We start from the raw sequence: 19,799 nt of genomic DNA on the forward strand, positions 1-19,799 counted from the left end.
GAATTGATGTCAACTACATGTATAATAAGTTAATGCCATTAAAAAAAAAAAGATAAACAAGAGTGGGTGCGTAAAACAAGGAAAAAAATTGGGTTATATCCATCTATTATGTAGCCTCTTTTTTCATCCAATAAAAAATATAGTATGTAGAGAAAATGAGAGTATGGACTTAGGTGCAGCATATGTTACACCTAAGTATTGCAAGTAAAAAAAACATGTTTAAAATGTATTACTATGTTATAATTTTTAACTGCTCAATTTATATATAGATATGCTAGTGATCAAGAAATTTGTAGTTTAAATCTGTCGTACTTCAATTTATATTGTACTTAAAAAAAATTACCACAAAAGATGTACCTTGAGAATTGCGGGGAAGCAGAATTTGGACCTCTAATGAGAAATAGGCTATGCTGTATGATATGGGCTTGCCGATTATGGTTCTTGCGGGCCTCAACTTGACCACTTGGTTATTACTTTAAAAAATTCCACAAAATTAACTGAGAAATATCAATTCATATCCTACACCATTCATCCCACTAGTTGAACTTTGAAGTTACCCATTAATTACAATTTCAAATTGCACAAAATTAGACTTAGATATATAATACAGTCTCTAATTCTTTTTAAAGATCATTCTCAATTTAATTTTTAATCTTTTAAATTAAAACTCTTCATTTTAATTTTAATAAAGAAGACTTTTCAATTAGGACCTTCTAATAAAGAAATTTGCCCAAATTTTTTAGTATAAAGTTAAGTAACATTAAATTTTTCGATTACCATATTTAGATAAGTAAAGACCCGTTTGGCAACCATTTCATTTTTTATTTTTGGTTTTTGAAAATTAACTCTATAAACATCTTTTCTATGTCTAAATCTCTTGCTTTGATATCGACTTTTTACCTATATTTTCAAAAGTCAGATCAAAATTTGAAAACTAAGACTCGGTTTGGTAATCATTTGGTTTTTTATTTTTTTTAAAAAAATTAAGCATATAGACACTATTTCCACCTCTAAATTTCTTCTTCTATTTTCTACTTTTTATCAATGATTTTAAAAAAAACAAAATTTTGAAAACTAAAAAAGTAGCTTTTAAAAAATTATTCTTATTTTTGAAATTTGGCTAAGAATTAATCAATTATACTTAAGAAAGATGCAAATCATTATAAGAAATGGAGAGTACAAAGGTTTACTTTAAAAAAAATATAAAAATAAAAAACAAAATGGTTACCAAACGAGGCCTAAAAAGCGTAGTTTTTAAAAGCTTGTTTTTATTTTTGGAATTTACCTAAGAATGTAACTCTTCTATTTCAAATTTATATAAACCATGATAAAAGAGTGAAAGAAAATAGGATTAATTTTCAAAATCCAAAAACTAGAAATGAAATGATTATCAAATAAGACCCAAATTATATGCCATTTGAAAGAATTGAACGATATTTTGATGGGTGGATCAAATCTTCTTGTTAATACATTGAGTTTCATATGTCAAAAGGCATTCAAGTGGTCATGATCAACATACATATCTACTTGCGTTAATAAACAATAATTTAGAGTGTATATATTAGAAAGTGTTGTGAACTTGAGAAGCACAACGAGAATACAAATACTAATAAAATATAATATTAAAATAAATATAATATATATAATAATAATATATAATATAAATAAATAACAAAAGAATATAAAATGATATAAATAAATAACTTAACTAAAATAAACAAAATAAGAAAATTATGAAAATTTCACTAATTTTCTTCCCAAAAAGTTGGGATTTCTCACCAATCTTCATCACCTTACAAAATCTATAAAATGGCCACTATTTATAAGAGAATTGGCAAGTAGGAGGTGGAATTAATTGGACACTAAGGATGTGTACTCATAAGATATATGAACTATATGTTCAAAGATACATGGGGTAGGAGAACACAATTTTTTCTTTTAGGCACCAAGCTTTGACACTAATGGGCATCTATTATTATTATAATATTTATAATACTCCCCCTTAGATGCCCATTATATGTATGAAATATGTCTCATTAAAACCCTACTAGGAAAAAACTTCATGGGAAAAAATCTTAGTGAAGGAACAATAGTACATATTTCATATAATTTATACTTTTAAAAAGATATATTTGCTTTCCCTCACGAAAACATCATTTAAGATCTTTGAATCGCCACATTCGGATATTGTGTACCAATTTTTCAAAGGTTGCGGTAGATAATGCTTTTGTAAATAAGTCTGTCAGGTTATCTTTCGAACAAATTTGTTGTATAGTGTAAAAGAACTTCGGTGAAGTATGCTTTGTTCTATCTCTTTTAATATATCCTCATTTGATTTGGGCTATGCAAGTTGTGTTATCTTCGTATAATATTGTTGGAAGATTTTTATTAGAAGATAAACCACACGTTCCACAAATGTGCTGAGTCATTGATCTTAGCCATACACATTTTTGACTAGCCTCGTGAATTGCAAGAATTTCAACATGATTTGAGGAAGTGGCTATTATGGTCTATTTCACCGATCGCCATGATATAGCAGTTCTTCCACATGTGAACAGATAACCTGTTTGAGATCTAGCTTTGTGTGGATCAGATAAATATCCAGAATCTACATAACTAACTAGATCAAAATTTGATTTATTTGAATAAAATAAACTCATGTCAATCATTCCTCAGAGATAACAAAGTATATGCTTAATTTTGTTCCAATATGGAATATATGCTTAATTCTGTTCCAATGTCTTTTTGTTAGAGAATAACTATATCTTGCTAATAAATTTACTGAAAATATAATATTTGATACATAAGTACAAATTGCAATAAGATATGGTACTTTAAGACCAAGAAGTTCTTTATTAACATCTCGAGGTCGAAATATATCTTTCTTCACATCTAGTGAACGAACTTCCATTAGAATGTTCAATGGATAAGTCTTGTTCATATAAATTCTTTTCAAAACTTTTCCTGTATAAGTTGACTAATGTACAAATATCCCATCTGCTAAATGCTCAATTTGCAAACCAAACCAAAATTTTGTTTTTCCAAGATCTTTCATCTCAAATTTTTTCTTAAGGTATTCTATTGCCTTTGAAAACTCTTTAGAATTTCCAATTATATTTAAGTCATTAACATATACAATTATAATAACAAATCCTGACTGTGATTTCTTTATAAAAACACATGGACATATTAGATTGTTTTGACATCCTTCTTTCAACAAATATCCACTCAGGTAATTATACCATATTCGTCCCGATTGTTTTAATCCATATAATTATCTTTGTAACTTTATTGAATACAATTCCCGAGAATTTGATTTATATGTTTTAGGTACCTTAAATCCTTATGGAATTCTCATATAAATATCATTATCAACATTCATAAGATGAATGTCCAGATTTTCGTACACATTCAGACCAAAAAAATCTCTTAATGTAATTGCATCCACCACTGGATAATATGTCTCCTCATAATCAATACCACATCTCAGTGAAAAATCTTATGCAACTAGTCTTGCTTTATATCTTGTGACCTCATTATTTTCATTTATTTTCCTCATAAGTACTCATTTGTATCCCATAGGTTTGACACCTTCTAGTATTCGAACTATTGGTCCAAAAACTTGATATTTTGAAAGTAAGTTTAATTATGCCTCAATTTCTTTTTTCCACTGAGGCCAATCTTTTCTATGTAAACATTTTTCAATAAATTTTGGTTTAGACTCCTCATTTTCAGATATAATATCAAGAGCAACATTATACAAAAAAATGCTGTCAATAACTACATTAGTCCGGTTCCATCTTTTTCCTGTCATGACATAGTTTATGGAAATCTCATTATTATCTTTATGTATTTCAGCTTCCTCATTAGTCATGTCACAAATTTCTTCATGAAAATTTATATCCTCAACCAAGTCTTCTTCACTATTAATTATTTTTCTTTTTCGAGGATTTTTATATTTAGAACCCACTAGTCTACCACACTTCTAGCGTGTTTCAGACTCATTAGTGACAATTTGCTGTATTGGGATATCAATTTTCGATGGAATATTTGCAGCTAGTATATGTGACTTAATTATTTTCTTTGCATCTATAAATACATTTGATAACTGATTTTCTATATTTTGCAAATGAATTATCTTCTGAATTTCAAGTTGACATTGATCTCTATGAGAATATAAATGAGACAATAATGATGCATTCCATGCAATTTCTTTTTTCAACTTCTTAATTCCTCCTTCTAATGTTGGAAAGTATGTCTCATTAAAATGAAATCAACAAATCGTGTCGTAAATACATCACCTGTCAGGGGTTCAAGATATTTGATAATTGATGGGGAATCATATCCAATATATATTCCTAACCTCCTTTGAGAACCCATCTTAGTACGTTGTGGTAAAGCAATTGGAGCATATACTGCACATCTAAAAATTCTCACTTGGAAAATATCTAGCTCATGGCCATAAACTAATTGTAATGGTGAGTACCTATGATAAGATACTGGCCTAATGCGTATAAGTGATGCAACACGCAAAAGAGCATATTTCCATACTGTAGGAAGCTTAGCTCTCATAAGCAACCATATAACAATTAACTACTAATGTTTTATGAATTATTCTGCTAAACCATTTTGTGTCATGAGCTACAAGATGTTCAACACTTATCACAATTGACATACAATAATTATCAAAAGCTTAGGATGTAATATACCTGATGGAACACGAGACATACGCAGCGGAAAAAAGGATCTAATTACACTCTAATTGCTTTTAATTTAAAGGAAATTAGCATGCAACCCTACTTAATTAATTAGGGTTTTATGAAAAAATTATCTTTAAAGCTCTTGAAATGTTTTTATCTCCACTGAATCTTAATTCGAACTCTTTCGAATCACCACTAGAGCTGACCTACTATCCTCTGGACTCAGAATCGGGTTGTGGGACCCGATGGATGAAGAACCCGAGAGAGAGAAAGAGATGGAAAAGAAGATGAAATTTGGGTAGGATTTGGGTTTATTTTACAGCCCAGTTTTGAAAACAAAAATTGGCAAAATTTCAAAAGTTTTTTCATCCAAATTTAAAGCCCAATTTATAAAAAAAAACCATGTGCATGAAACAAATCCATAAAAACCCAAAACCCATAATCCACTATCTTAGTAGGCTTAATGTCTCCACTATAAGCCAATACCTAGCCCATTATTTTGTTAGTGGAATTATCCAATAAAAGTTTGGATTTTCCCACTAACTTTAGTCAAAGGGCAAAATAGTCATTTTGTCAAAGTCAAACTTTGACCAAAAAGTCAACATTTTGACTTTTTATGATTTTTTTCGTGTTGACTAATTTTGACCTTCCAAGCATGAATCCACATTCATTTTCTCGAAATTCAAATAACATTTGAATATAAGGTCGGTCAAAAGTCAACTCTTTGACTTTTTACATCTTTGATCATTTCCATTATTTTCGAGCTTCCGAATATGAACATATTCATATTCTTGGTATTTAAATCACATTTAAATATTAAAGTTGTATCTCTAAAGTGAAAAATCGACCACTATATCACATATACTTGTCAGTTTCTCTCTCTTCCCCTAATTCGAACAATTCGAATTATTCTATCATACTGTTCTAAGTTTATTCCATATGAGCTAGTAGGGGAACCTAATGGACCTATAAATCATGGGCTTGAACGATTCGAGATTAGCTGGCTAAACTCTTTAGACGGAGCTAATCAACATTCGTTAACTCACTTAACTCACGGGTCATTTCACTATAGTCCCATAGTTGTACTCCCCTCACTATAGATATATTTATGTCCATTTGATATATTCATGATTAGTAAGCTAATCCTTCACAGGTTGTTCATAATCTCGGTTGGGTCATAAAAACTGTTTTACCCCCAAGATTACATCTTGTTTCTTAAGTTCCACTGTTCTTCTAATGAACAATTGGTGTAAGGTCCAACCTATAAACCGAACCCCTCTCAGGCCAAGGAGAGGGTGGAGCCCTTTGTTTAAGACCGGGAACAACCTATCTACTATCCCTATAACGGGCAGGAGTGAATTCCGTCTTGCACCCTATGTTTCCAGCTATCCACCTGATCTTACCCCTGAAATGGGAGCCTTATTGGGCCAGCGATAATGAGCTGCCCTCACTTATGGAGATCTAAGAATAATTCCGAGTGAACAGGAGTTCATAGTTAGCGCAGGATTAAGATTAAGTTACCTAAGTTATCAATTAGGTAAATAGTCAGTTTTATACATAAAACAACATTTAGAATGTAAAAAATGACTATTTCATAGTTTAGTTTTATGTAAACGCTTTACATAGGATGTCCCCACTTTCATGTCTCCACATGAACGATTTAGGATCACATCATTTGTACTAACTACAAAGTGGGCCGCATCCATAGTGTCCCCAGAATAAGGTTAGAATAAGGCGTCAAACCTTATTCATATACTATAGACCATTTTGTCTATATATTTGAACTTGATCCACATTTATGTCACTACGTTCAAACTACATTAAATAGCCTCAGGACCTTAGTTTATTGGATTCAAGATTATAATTTTAATAACAATTTTATCGAAAAACAAAATAGAATATGTTTATTAATTTACAAATTACGAGTTTTAGGACATAGAATCCAACAATACCAGTATTATCAAGATGAATGATCTTAGTTGTATAATTAGGAAATTGTGCTTTTAACTTAATTATTTGAGTAAGTAATCTTGCAAATGCAAGATTTCAACTTGTTAATAAGCACACGTGTGACCATCTATTGGATATGTCTATTAATACCATAAAATATCTAAATGGTTCAGTTGGTGGTTTAATAAGTCCACATATATCACCATGAATTTGTTCAGAAAAATGCGGGTGATTCAGTCCTAACTTTGACTGGTGATGGTCTAATGATTAATTTACCTTCAGAGCAGGCATCACATGATATTTCATTAGATTGAAGAATTTTCTGGCTCTTCATTAGGTGTCCATTTGAATTCTAAAAAATTCTTCTCAATATTATAGATCTTGGATGACTGAAACGGTCATGCCAAATTGTAAATATGTCTAGATTCATGAACTTCAGGTTTATTGTTGCATATGTTTCAATTACTTCTATATGAGTATAATATAATCCAGAAGATAAAGTAGACAATTCTTCCAGTTCCAATATACATTTTTCATACCAGACAGTAGATATGATGTAAAATACTCCATATTATTCTTTTTATCAGTCTCAATATGATAATAATTGCAACATATATCTTTAAAACTAAGTAGATTTCTCATTGATTGACTAGAGAACAATGCATTATTAATTGTAAATTTTTTTCCTCTAGACAAAATAATATTTATTTTTTCAAATCCTTCAATTAGGTTTGAAGAACCTGATATTGTATTGACTTTTGCTTCCAGCAATGTCAGTTTGAAAAAATACTTTTTACTTGTAAGTATTGTATGTGTAGTTGCACTATCTGCTAGACATAGATACTCTTTACTCATTTTTTAGTCATCTAACATATGAAAATGATCCAGATTTCTTCACTAAAAGAAAACAATTACAATAAGAAAAACAACAATTAGAATATACAAACGTTAACATCTACTAAGAGAAGAAAAAAAAACATGGAGATGGATGAAAATAACAACATTATGTCCAAATATTTTCAAAGTCAAAGTAAACACTTGATATTCCATCAATTCTATTAATTTTCTCTTCAGAAGATTCAAAGAAGTCCGCACATCCAAATTTGTCATATGGGACAATTACGTCATTATCCTGGTATGTAAAATTTGCTTACACATTTTGGTTTCCTTCAGGGATGCTTGAGAGAGATAACTAAGTGTTTTGATGTATGATAGGTATGTGATCAATGTCCAGTCATTCCGCATCGAAAATATTCATTTTTTCAACACTTTTTGAACTCTTATCTTATGGAGCTTTGCCTTTGTGATCATCATTTTGTGTGGTTCTTTTGAAATTTGAATGATTAGAACGACCACGACGAAAATAACAATTATTTCTTCCTCTGCCACGGTCACGACCTCGACCACGAACACGACCTCAACCATGATTATTATTAAAATCCACAACATTCACTTTAGGGAATGGTGTCATCGCGGTTGATCGAGATTCATGAATTTTCATTAATAACTTGTTATTTTGTTCAACCACAAGAAGACATGAAATTAGTTCATAATACTATTTAAAATCTTTCTCTGGATATTGCTATTGCAGGAGCATATTTAAGACATAAAATGTAGAAAATGTCTTCTCTAACATATCAATATCAGTAATTTTCTCTCTACATAACAACAATTTTAAATTGATTTTAAATAATGCAGAATTGTAATCACTTACTGATTTAAAATCTTGTAGCCTCAAATGCATCCACTCATAACATGCTTTAGGAAGAATAACTGTTTTTTTATGATCATACCTCTCTTTCAAAATTTTTCACAAGATACGGGGATATTTTATTATAAGATACTCCATTTTCAATCCCTCGTGGAGATGATGATGAAGGAAAATCATAGCTTTTGTTTTGTGCTGACTGGATGTCTTATTTCATTCTTTATAGGCACTCCAAGATTCATAGCATCCAGGTGGATTTTGGCATCAAGCGCTCATGAAAAAATAATTATTGTTGTTAATATCAATAGAGGCAAATTCTAATTTTGTGAGATTTGTCATGACAATACTATCATAAAATATCATATTTATATTAGAAATTTAATAGATATTAAATATGAAAAATAACATTAAATTTATTAATTATAACATAGAGGGAAAAATCGACATACCTTTAGGATCTACCTTTAGCGAGGAAAACGATAGAATCTCGTGTTGATAACGTATTGTGAACTTGAGGAGCACAATGGGAGCACAAATACCAATAAAATATAATATTAAAATAAATATAATATAATGTAATAATAAATAAATATAATAATAATATATAATATAAATAAATAACATAAGAATATAAAATGACATAAATAAATAACTTAAAGAAAATAAAGAAAATTAGAAAATTATGAAATTTTCTCTAATTTTTTTTTCAAAAAAATTGGGATTTCTCACCAATCTTCACCACCTTACAAAATCCACAAAATGACCACTTTTTATAGGAGAATTGGTAAGCAAGAAGTGAAATTAGTTGGACACCAAGGGTGTGTATTCATAAGACATATGGACTACATGTTCAAAGATACATGAGATAGTAGGAGAATGCCATTTGTTCTTTTAAACACCAAGCTTTGACACTAATGGGCATTTATTATTATGGAGAATTTTCAAAAATAGAAAAATAAGGAAAAGTTTTCTTTGATAGAAGCTGATAGAGAATGATAGAAGTCTATTAGTGTCTACCAATAATAGAAACTGATAGAAGTCTATCATTGATACCATGTGATAGATTGTAACGACCCGGCCCCCCTAGGAATTAAGTAGGTCATTACTAAATACATGCATGCATGGAACTTAAAACGACACTCTTTTATGGTAAAATAAATGCTAAATAAATAAGGTAACTGCAAAATGCTTTCATTAAATTCAAATATTAAAAACAACAATAGGATACCCATAAATCATAAGTGATAATAAATAAGTCCGAAAACGATTCTTAATAGTAAGTTTCAAACATCAAAACTGAAAGTTAAGAAAAACATGAAAAGAAATCTAAATCTCATGAGCGGAAGCATAAAACTAGTCCCAGTGACTCGATCACGAATTTCGCTTGTTCATCGCCGGTGCATCTCTACCTTACCTGAAACAACAACATGAGAAAGAATAAGTATAAAATACTCAGTAAGTAACCCCACTACTAGGGTTAGGTTAGACATCTATGTCCTCTAGATGCCTACCTCTAGTGGAACATAGAAACTGTCCTAGTCCTCATGGGACACATGCATACATGTAAAACTGAGTTCTATCCTACTGTAGCTAAATATGCTCATTACCTCTGGGATTGGCATTCTAACTAATCAGTAAAATCACTATCATAATCTCGACATCACAATCTCAACATGGTTCTATAACATACATATACATCTCATCATCATGATTCTACAATATACATATAAATTTCTTCATCATAGCTTTACAACATATGTATGCATCTCATCCTCCTCAGATTTAGCAGGATCTCCAATAAAAATAATATACTCAAATCATACTAGTATTCAAACATCTCTATGCGGAACTAGCCTTTTAAACTCTCATATTAGCAAGGCAGACATAAACATTAAACTATCAATATATCCTCAGTAAATCATATTTGTCAATTCCTGACTCCAGTCATTTCAAACATCAGTCAATGAAGGCAGACATAAATATCATGCTAACTAATAATCCTCAATAAATCATAATTATCATTGTCGGGCACTAGGACAGTTCCAGTAGTAAGATTACTTACCTCAACTTGGTAAAAAAACGCAAAAGAAAATCTCCTTAGAACTTCTTTAGCACACTTGAATCAACCTAAAGTTGTGGCTTGGTCCAAGACAAATTCCAATACTCGATTTAATTAGCCAATCTGATCATGAATTAAATCCAAAACCAATAACTTAATTTTTCCACTATTACTCTCAATCCAAAAGAATAACCATCCAACAACTTACAAAACTTACCGATCTTCACCAATTTTCTGCAAAACAAAATGGTATCTAGCTTGATTGGTCAATGCCTCAAAATTTTCAAACCTTGAATCTAAGTTTCAAATCAAAGAGAGATTACTAATTTAACCCAAAATCAAAGGGGTAAATTTCACCTCCCAAATTATAAGAAAAAATAAGTCTTACCTAAGGTTTTTCTCAAAATACCGACAAAGATCGGGACAATGGCGACCGACGGCACGTCAGCTTGTGGCTGCCATAGATAGGCAGCATGTGTTGCTGTCGGACAACATAAATTGTTTAGGCTAGCGGCGGGTAGTGATGGTCTTGCATGAGGAGGGTTTACGAGAGTGGGAGAGAAGAGGAATTTCTAGTTTACAAATTTCATTCAGCAGCGATTACGAACAAACCAGAGCTTCAAACAACGATCCAACCATTCAAAATGAGAACAGACTGACCAACTTTGAGCACGATCCAACGGTTCAAACTCTGGCAAATGACAATTTTGTGGAAGTTGTAGCTGAAAAACCGAATTGCTTTCTCCCCAATTTTTTACCTCTTTTCACTCTCATTTAATTTCGAAAAAATCTCAATTCTTTTTTTTTTTTCCAAATTTTGAAAAAATAAATAAAATATTTTATCACAATATCTCCAAAATCTCCAAAGATTCTATTAAATTTAAAAATCAATTAACTTTTCAAATTATCTTAATTTAGGCTTCAAAAACCAAAATTAGAGAGCATAAGATCCATCAATTTGATACAAATTAAATCCTTCCAAATATTTAAAGCAATTCAAAACCACATAAAATTAATTATCTCTTTTAATTTTTTTTTACGTTGGCCCTAAAATCCAAAATCAAAGGGAAGCAAAATTCAATATTTTCAAGATAATCAATTCGAATATCTAATCAATTAAATTCAATTTAACCAATAAAAGTTTTTCAATTATTTCAATTTAACCCCAATTTTCCAATGAAAGGGAAATTTATACTTAATAATTTTAGATAATTAACTTAAATTTTTCTGAAATTTGGGATGTTACATGGACGCTAATAAAAGTCTATCAGTGTCTATAGTGTTTTTTTTTCTATTTCACTAAATAGTTTGACATTTTTCTATCCATAAAAATTTCTCTATTATTATTATAATATTTATATTAGGAAGACATAACTAGTTTTTTGGTGCCCAATTTTTAACGAAATAGTAATTTATGTTTTGAAAAGTTGATCATAAACAGGGTACGTATAAAACTTAAGTGTAATGATATATTGAAATTGCAAAGACTAGATTTAAAAAAAAGAATAGTAATTTAAGTGAAAATGAACTTTAAATAAGAATAATTATTACCTGTTTTGCAAGTCGTCATGAATTCAAATGTATAGTATGATACATCCAATCGAATAATCAGAAAAAATCATTTAAATTTTATCAATGACCTATTAAGCTTATGTTTGTTTAATTTTACTTTCAAACATAAATCTTTCAACGATGAAGTTTGGGATTTGATCTTCTTTATCGATGAACTCAAAATAATTAAATAAATAAATGATTTTTAAGGTACCTCAATAGTAACATTTTTAAAGAATTACAAATATAACAATTTTCTCGAATCTCCTTATTTATTTTATTTTTATCCTTATTATACATTTGATTCTTATGACATCGACAACATATGTTATTGGGAGATTCTATCATCTAACCTCCGGGTTCATTTTTTTTTTCAAATGATCTCTTCTCTTGTTTTTGTTTATCTTCTTTCTCATTCTTGATTGACATCTGAATTTTTCTTTTCAATTTTTTTTCTCATTTTTCATTATATGTCTAATTTCTTATAATATTCTCTTTCTATAGTTATATTTAGTTTTCTTTGACTATTATCTTCTTTACAAGTTCCTTTCTCCTCTCTTTCTTGTTATTTTGTTGGTGTTTTCCATTATGTTTTTTAGCACAATAATTGTGGGATTCAAACTTTTGACTTTTAAAATAAAAAATCTATCTCTAGTTGAGCTATGTTCATGTTGGCTTCTATCAATGTAGCTTTTTTATGGTTAGAAGTCAATCTGTAATGGAAGTCAATCGGTAATAGAAGTCTATCACCATCGTACTTTTAATTCACAAACCTATATCTACTTTTAATTCACAAACCTATATCTACTTTTAATTCACAAACCTATATCTATCTATGATAGACTATTTTGATTGATAGAGTATTGGTGATAGACTCTATAATTGATACTAGTCTATCAGTGATATAATTCTACTAGTGATAAATTTTCTAACAATGATAGAAATCCAACATTGACATGAATCTATCGATGACAAGTCTATTACTAACGATAGAAAAATCTATCAGTGATAGCTTGTATCACCGATAACCTCAATCACTAATAGGCTCTGAAGGCTAGATCTAAACGTTGCTATATCTGCAAATTATTTTGTATTGTGTTATATATGTCAATATTTTTAATTTGATTACTATATTTGCAACTTTCCATTTTAATTACTATCGACTTTCAGAATACATATATTGTAGTAGGTATTTGTTTTGCACTCTAATAATACTCACTTGATAACACGTTAATACACATTGAAACTATATTAACTATATGTCAGAAACATGATGTAATTACTACGTAAATCACTATACTTTATTAGGTCGATTATACTTTTAAAATTTCTATTTCGATCTTTGTGATCACTTTTTAAAAGTATAAAAACAAAAATGAATCAAAATTGAAAGCCTAAAAACTAAAATGAATATTTTGAATTTACAGAGTTCAAAATGAACCAAATTCAAAATAACACAGACTGAATTAACACTTAAACTTAAAAATAAAGGTAAAAACCAAAACCATCTAGTATCTTCTTAGAATTTAGAGAATAGAATATATCTTTTGAAAATTCAAAACTACAATAAATGAACCAAACCCTCCTTCCTCCTTATCTATCAAGGGAAATAGTATTCCTACGACCAATATTATAAATTTAACAAGATTGTGATATTTACTTTGATTTGTGTAGTCATTCGTTAGATTCACCTAAATTTCAATTGTATCAGAGCAGATCTTATTTTTTGATGTTTTGATCCGTGATTCTTTAAATAGAATCAATCAAAGAAGGTGGATCTAATATTCGTCTCTCATTCCTTGATAAGGTTCAAATGATTGCTTTCCTCAAATTCATTGATGAAAAAACATGAAAAGTTGTAGTAACTAGATGAACCCCACTGCAGATTGTTGTTCCAAATGTTGGGAATGCTCCTAACAAATGGAGAGAAAAGGTATGTGGAAATACTTTCTTATTACTTTCACTTATTGTATTTACGTACTTCAAGTTCCTTTTATAAAAGAACTTGTTAGTTTGCTTGACTAACTAACAGCTAGAAAATACAAGCAAACTCAAACAAAACCAAACTCAAACAAAATCTTAACTGTTGTAACAAACAAATTGTTATAACATAATGTAACAAATAAATTGTTGTAACTAATAAACAGAATGTAACTGTTTTACTGTTGATACTCTCCCTCAAGTTGGACGATGAATGTCAATGATGCCTAACTTGGATACTAGTTTAGACAAAACAGATGTAGGCAATGCTTTAGTGAATATGTCTACGAGTTATTGACTAAATTGGATAGGGAGAACCTTAAGGAACCCATCAGCTATCTTGTCCCGAACGAAATGACAATCAATTTTTATGTGTTTTGTCCTCTCATGAAACATTGGATTAGAGGCAATGGCAATAACAGCTTGATTGTCACAGAATACAGTAGTGGGCTTTAAGATCTTAGCCTGAAGATCTTTGAGGAGTTGAGAGATGCACATTAATTCACTAATAACTGAGGCTAGTGCCCTGTACTCTACTTCTACAGAAGATCTAGAAACGGTGGATTGTTTCTTTGATTTCCATGATATGATAGATGCCCCTAGGAATATGCAGAAACCAGTAATGGATCTTCTAGTATAAAGACATGATCCCCAATCAGCATCCACAAAGGCTTTTAAATGAAAGGAAGTGATAGGGCTGATTAAAATGCCTTGTCCAGGAGACCGTTTTAGGTACCTGAGTAAGTGATGAGTGGCATTGAAGTGAGCTTTAGTGGGGCTGTGGATGAATTGGCTTAGCCGATGAACAGCAAAACATATGTCTGGCCGAGATATTTGAAGATATATAAGCCTGCCAATCAGTCTCATATAACATGTGATGTCATCTGCCTTTAGAAGCTCTCATTCATTCTTTGATAGTTTCAAATTGGGATCATAGGAGTTGTAGCTAGTTTAGCTTCAAGAAATCCAGTATCCTCAAGTATTTGGAGGCAATATTTTCTTTAGGAAATCATGATCCCTTGTTGAGATCTGGATAATTCTAATCCCAGAAAATATTTCGCATGGCCTAAATCCTTGAGTTTGAAATGTCCTTTGAGGACTTCTTTGACTGAGCTGATTATTTGAGGGGATGGTCCGGTTAGTAATATGTCATCTACATATACCAACAATGCTACAAAATCATGTCCATGTCCTCGGGTAAAAAGAGAATAATCATACTTGGATTGATGAAAGCCATGTAAAGATAGAGCAGTTGTAAACTTGAGAAACCATTGTCTCGAGGCTTGTTTCAGCCCATATATAGATTTGTTAAGTTTGTAGGCTAGTTTCTCACCTTTCCGTGGTACTTGTGAGGTTTGATAACCCAATGGCAAAGACATATGCACTTCTTCAAACAAGTCACCTTTTAGGAAGGCATTATTGATGTCTATTTGAGTGAGTGACCAATAGTAGGATGCAGCAAAGGCGAAGAAGATTTAACAGTGACAATTTTGGCGACAGGTGAGAAGGTGTCTGAGAAATCTATTCCTTCTTGTTGCTTGTAGCCTTTTGCTACAAGTCTCGCCTTATATCTGTCAACTGTTCCATCTTATTTGTACTTGATTTTGTAAACCCATTTCCTGCCTACAGTATGATGATTCTTTGGAAGAGAGACAATAGTCCATGTATTAGTTTGTTCCATAGCTTCTATTTCCTCTGCCATAGCCTTCTTCCAAATCTGGTGGTTCACGGCTTGGAGGTAATAGGTGGGTTCATAGATGGAAGTGACATTTAGGATGTATGTCTGATGGTTTTGGTTGTAAGTATTATATGAGAGGTATTTGTGAAGAGGAAAGGGTGATTTTCTGTGGGATGTAAGGTTACAGTGGAAGTCTTTTAGGTAGGAGGGTGGGTAATGTGCTCTCGATGACTTTCTTGGGGCTGTGGGAATGGTTGTTTGGGTGGTATGATTGGTTTCTTCTGAGGTTTCAATATGAGGTTTTGAATCATCAATACCGTGGTTATCCTCACATAAGCGTTCTAAGGTATTAACAACAAGATTTTCAGTAATACCTTTGTTTTCAAAGTGATCAAATAGTAGGCTTGGTATGACGAACTGATCAATAAAATCATGTGAAATGGGCTTGTTGTCTTCTTTGACAGACTGGAATGGGAACCTTTCTTCAAAGAATAAGACATCCCTGGAGATAAAAAAATGTCATTTTAGTCATATCATATAGCTTATAGCCCTTTATACCTGATGGATATCCCATGAAGACAAATGGTCTTGCTCTTGGATCAAATTTAGACTTGTTGACTGTTGATGTAGAAGCATAGGCAAGGAATCCGAATGTCTTTATGAAGCCATAGTCAACAGTTTTGTTAAATAGAACAGCATAGGGAGTGTTGTTGGATAGTAAAACCATAGGTGTTCTGTTGATTAAGTATGCTGCAGTGAGGATGCACTCTCCCCAAAAAGTGAAAGGAACATTGGACTGAAACATTAGGGCTTTTGCAACGTTGAGAAGGTGTTGATGTTTCCTTTCAACCACTGAATTCTGTTGAGGAGTATATGCACAGGAGAACTAATGAGTAGTTCCTGTTTTGGCAAAAAAATCTCTGAAATTTAATTCAGGAGCATTATCAGAACGAAAAATTTTGTTTTTCTTTGAGAATTGAGTCTCAACAAGTTTGAAGAAACTGGGAATGACTTGTAGAATGTCACTTTTATTTTTCAAGAGATGTATCCATGTGTACCTTGATTTATCATCAACAATGGTGGCAAAGTATGTGTGACCTGCATGTGTTCGGGTTTTAAAAGGACCCCATATATCACAATGCACAGTATTGTTTACAATTAGAGAAATCAGAAATCTCTATAATCTTTGAAAATTCTTTTATTCTACTAATAGAGGGGTGTCCCATACGATTATGCCAAGTAGTTGCAGAAGCTTTACACAAAAACACAGCAGATCCAATACGCCAGTCAGCAGATTCAATAGATAAGTCTTTATTCTTTTCATCATTTACTTTGAGTAAGTATAGGTCACTGATTAGTTCAGCCCTCCCAATCGTTCTCGAAACTGACTTGTCCTGAATGATACAATTGGTGTTAGTAAAGGATATAGAATATCTTCCATCCTTAAGTAAAGCACTCACTGATAGCAGGTTGTATTTGAAATCAGGAATGTATAGAACATCCTTCAATATCAACTGTTTTGCTATTAGAATGTCCCCTACATACTTAACCTTCAAACGAGCTTTAGTTGGTAGTATAACTGACATATTTTGAGTGTTGTGTAGTTCTTTAAACATAGATTTATCATGGCATATATGAGAAGAGGCTCTAGAATCAATGATTCAACAAGAATCGATGAGTGAAGTAGAAAGACATGTACCTGCTATGTGGGTAGTATCTGTCTTAGGGATTTCATCAATTTGTTGAGTATTCAAGTGTGTTTGCAGCATGTTCAAAAGCTGTGAGTATTGGTCATTATTCAGGCTGGCAAAGAAGGCAGACTAATTGCTCTTAGAAGCTTCTAATGGCTTTTCATTACTAGTTTGCATAGAGTTCTGCGGCCTTTGTTGATGGACTGAATTGTTATTTGCTAGTCTATGCCCTGGTGGATAACCATGTAGTCTATAACATTTGTCAGAAATATGACCTCTATATCCACAGTTAGTGCATACTGGCCGAGTATCTTTTTTCTTAGATTCTCAGATGTAAATCTTTTCTCAGCATTAGCCATTAGAGTTATACTTTCAATTGTAGGTGTGGATCCAATGGATCTTTACCTTTCTTCTTGGATGATAAGAGAGAATACCTTGTTTATTGTTGGCAGAGGGTTGATCAATAGAATTTGTGCATATGACTCGTTTAAGCCCATATGGAATGTCATTACAAATTCTGCATTCAAGAATTCTATCATCTTCTTTGACCCTTAACAAGTACATTTATCCGTTGGTCTGTATTCAACAAGTTCTTGCCATATCGTAGTGATTTTTGCGTAATATACTTCCACTGAAAGGTTTCCTTGAGTAGTAGTTGCAAGATCCTTTCTCAACTGGTATATATGTGGCCCATTGGACTGATGGTACCTTTCTTTTAATTCATCCCATATCTCTTTGACGCTTCCCCTGTAAACTAAGCTGACAGCAATTTCTTTTGAGACTGAGTTGATAATCCATGAGGTTATCACATCATTATTACATCTCCATGCTGATTGTAAGCTTCCTTCTAATGGTTTTTCAATCGTTCCAGTAATAAAACCAATCTTGTTCTTCCCTGATAATGTAAGTTTCATTGTCTGCTCCATGGAGAGTAGTTGCTTGATCCTGCAAGTGGTGTAGATACCAAATTGATGGTTGGGATGATTGAATGATGAAGGATGAAGGGATTCATTTGGGCGTCGAGTTCCGAAGAGTTGCCGGATGTTGAACTCTCTGATGTCGTCATGATAGAACTGCACGAGGGTAATGGCTTTCGGGTGGGTTTTTAATTTTCTCTATTGTGGAAATGCTCTGATACCATAACAAATGGAGAGAAAAGGTATGTAGAAATACTTTCTTATTACTTTCACTTATTGTATTTACATACTTCAAGCTCCTTTTATAGAAGAACTTGTTAGTTTGCTTGACTAACTAACAGCTGAAAAATGTAAACAAACTCAAACAGAATCTTAACTGTTGTAACAAATAAATTGTTATAACAGAATGTAACAAATAAATTGTTATAACATAATGTAACAAATAAATTGTTGTAGCTAATAAACAGAATGTAACTGTTTTACTGTTGATAGCTCCAAAGCCTGAAAAGGACTAGAATGAAGTTGAGGATGAAGCCCCTCAAGAAAACTCTTGTGCCTTCAATGCTATCTTTAATGGTGTTGACAAGAACATCTTCGAGCTAATAAATATTTTTATCTCCACTGAGAAGGATTAGGATATTCTAGTTGTATCTCATGAAGGAACATCCAAGGAAAAATGTCTACTCTAACTCATAACTACAAAATTCGAAAATTTGAGGATGTTGGAATATGAGAGTATAACAGACTTCAAAGTTCATTTGTCAGACATTGCAAACGAGTCCTTAGCTTTTGGAGAGAAATTTTCTGAAGAAAAATTGGTTCAGAAAGTATTTCGATCACTACCCAAAATATTTGACATGAAAGTTACTACCATACAAAAGGCTCAGGATATTACAACCATGAAAGTTGATGCACTTATTGGTTCTCTCCGCACATTTGAAATGACATTCGATGATAAATGTCATAAGAATAATAAAGGTATAGCTCGACAGTCAACTGTAAGTGAAGATCAGCCTAAGGTGAAAAACAAAGAATCTGAAGACAATTTAATTGACTTTATTTCTCTATCAAGTAGGAAGTTTAGTTGAGCCATAAAGCACTTGGATAAGAGTTTTGGTAATTATGTTCCATTACATGTGAATAACATTATGATCAAATCTCAGAAGTTTCAAGGCAGAAAGAAAGAAGGTGAGAAAGGCTTAAGCAATTCACAAAATACTAAAGGAAAAAGTTTTAAATGTAGAGGGTATAAAGGTTTTTAACATTTTTATTCTAAATGTCTAAATTATCTCAGGAGGAAAAATAAGGGATATTCAGCCACGTTATCTGATGATGAATCAGATGCAAGTAGTGATTCTGATGAAGAAGTTTGTGGTCTTGTTGGATGCATCTCTTATGTCATTATTGAAGATTTTGAAAATCTGAATTTTAGCGTTGTGCATGATGATAACAAAGTTGATGTTATGTTTGTGAATCAAGCACAACCACTTATGACAAGCTCTTTAAAATGTGGGTTGAAGACTCCAAATTCTTGGTTGTACAGAGGGAGAGAATTGAAAATCTGC

The 19,799-nt window shown here is 31.6% G+C and overlaps 2 protein-coding genes across 2 annotated transcripts; both read right to left on the minus strand.

Moving 5' to 3' along the window:
- Nucleotides 1-14,239: 14,239 nt before the first annotated feature.
- Nucleotides 14,240-17,676, minus strand: LOC150038594 (uncharacterized). The gene is made up of 8 exons (XM_090313767.1): nt 17,560-17,676; nt 17,326-17,404; nt 17,087-17,205; nt 16,855-17,020; nt 16,639-16,724; nt 16,185-16,485; nt 15,547-16,108; nt 14,240-14,684 (listed from the first exon to the last, which is right to left on the minus strand). The coding sequence occupies exons 1-8, from the start codon at nt 17,674-17,676 to the stop codon at nt 14,240-14,242; spliced, it is 1,875 nt and encodes a 624-aa protein (XP_090169893.1).
- A 192-nt stretch (nt 17,677-17,868) lies between these two features.
- On the minus strand, nt 17,869-18,243 carry LOC120078158 (uncharacterized). Its single transcript, XM_039032384.1, has one exon. The coding sequence runs from the start codon at nt 18,241-18,243 to the stop codon at nt 17,869-17,871; it is 375 nt and encodes a 124-aa protein (XP_038888312.1).
- Between the last annotated feature and the right edge of the window lie 1,556 nt (nt 18,244-19,799).

The sequence above is a fragment of the Benincasa hispida genome, chromosome 1 (genome assembly GCF_027475165.1).
Source record: "Benincasa hispida cultivar pf3 chromosome 1, pf3_genome.v1.1, whole genome shotgun sequence".
Taxonomy (NCBI): Eukaryota; Viridiplantae; Streptophyta; class Magnoliopsida; order Cucurbitales; family Cucurbitaceae; genus Benincasa; species Benincasa hispida.

Bases quoted from the DNA above. Each gene is read 5' to 3' on its own strand.
- LOC120078158 (XM_039032384.1), bottom strand. From the start codon at position 18,243: ATGGAGCAGACAATGAAACTTACATTATCAGGGAAGAACAAGATTGGT.
- LOC150038594 (XM_090313767.1), bottom strand. From the start codon at position 17,676: ATGGCTAATGCTGAGAAAAGATTTACATCTGAGAATCTAAGAAAAAAG. The intron at 16,109-16,184 runs GTATAAAGGGCT...TATTCTTTGAAG, and splicing joins CTTCATGGGATATCCATCAG to AAAGGTTCCCATTCCAGTCT. The intron at 14,685-15,546 runs GTACAAATAAGA...TCACTTACTCAG, and splicing joins AAATGGGTTTACAAAATCAA to GTACCTAAAACGGTCTCCTG.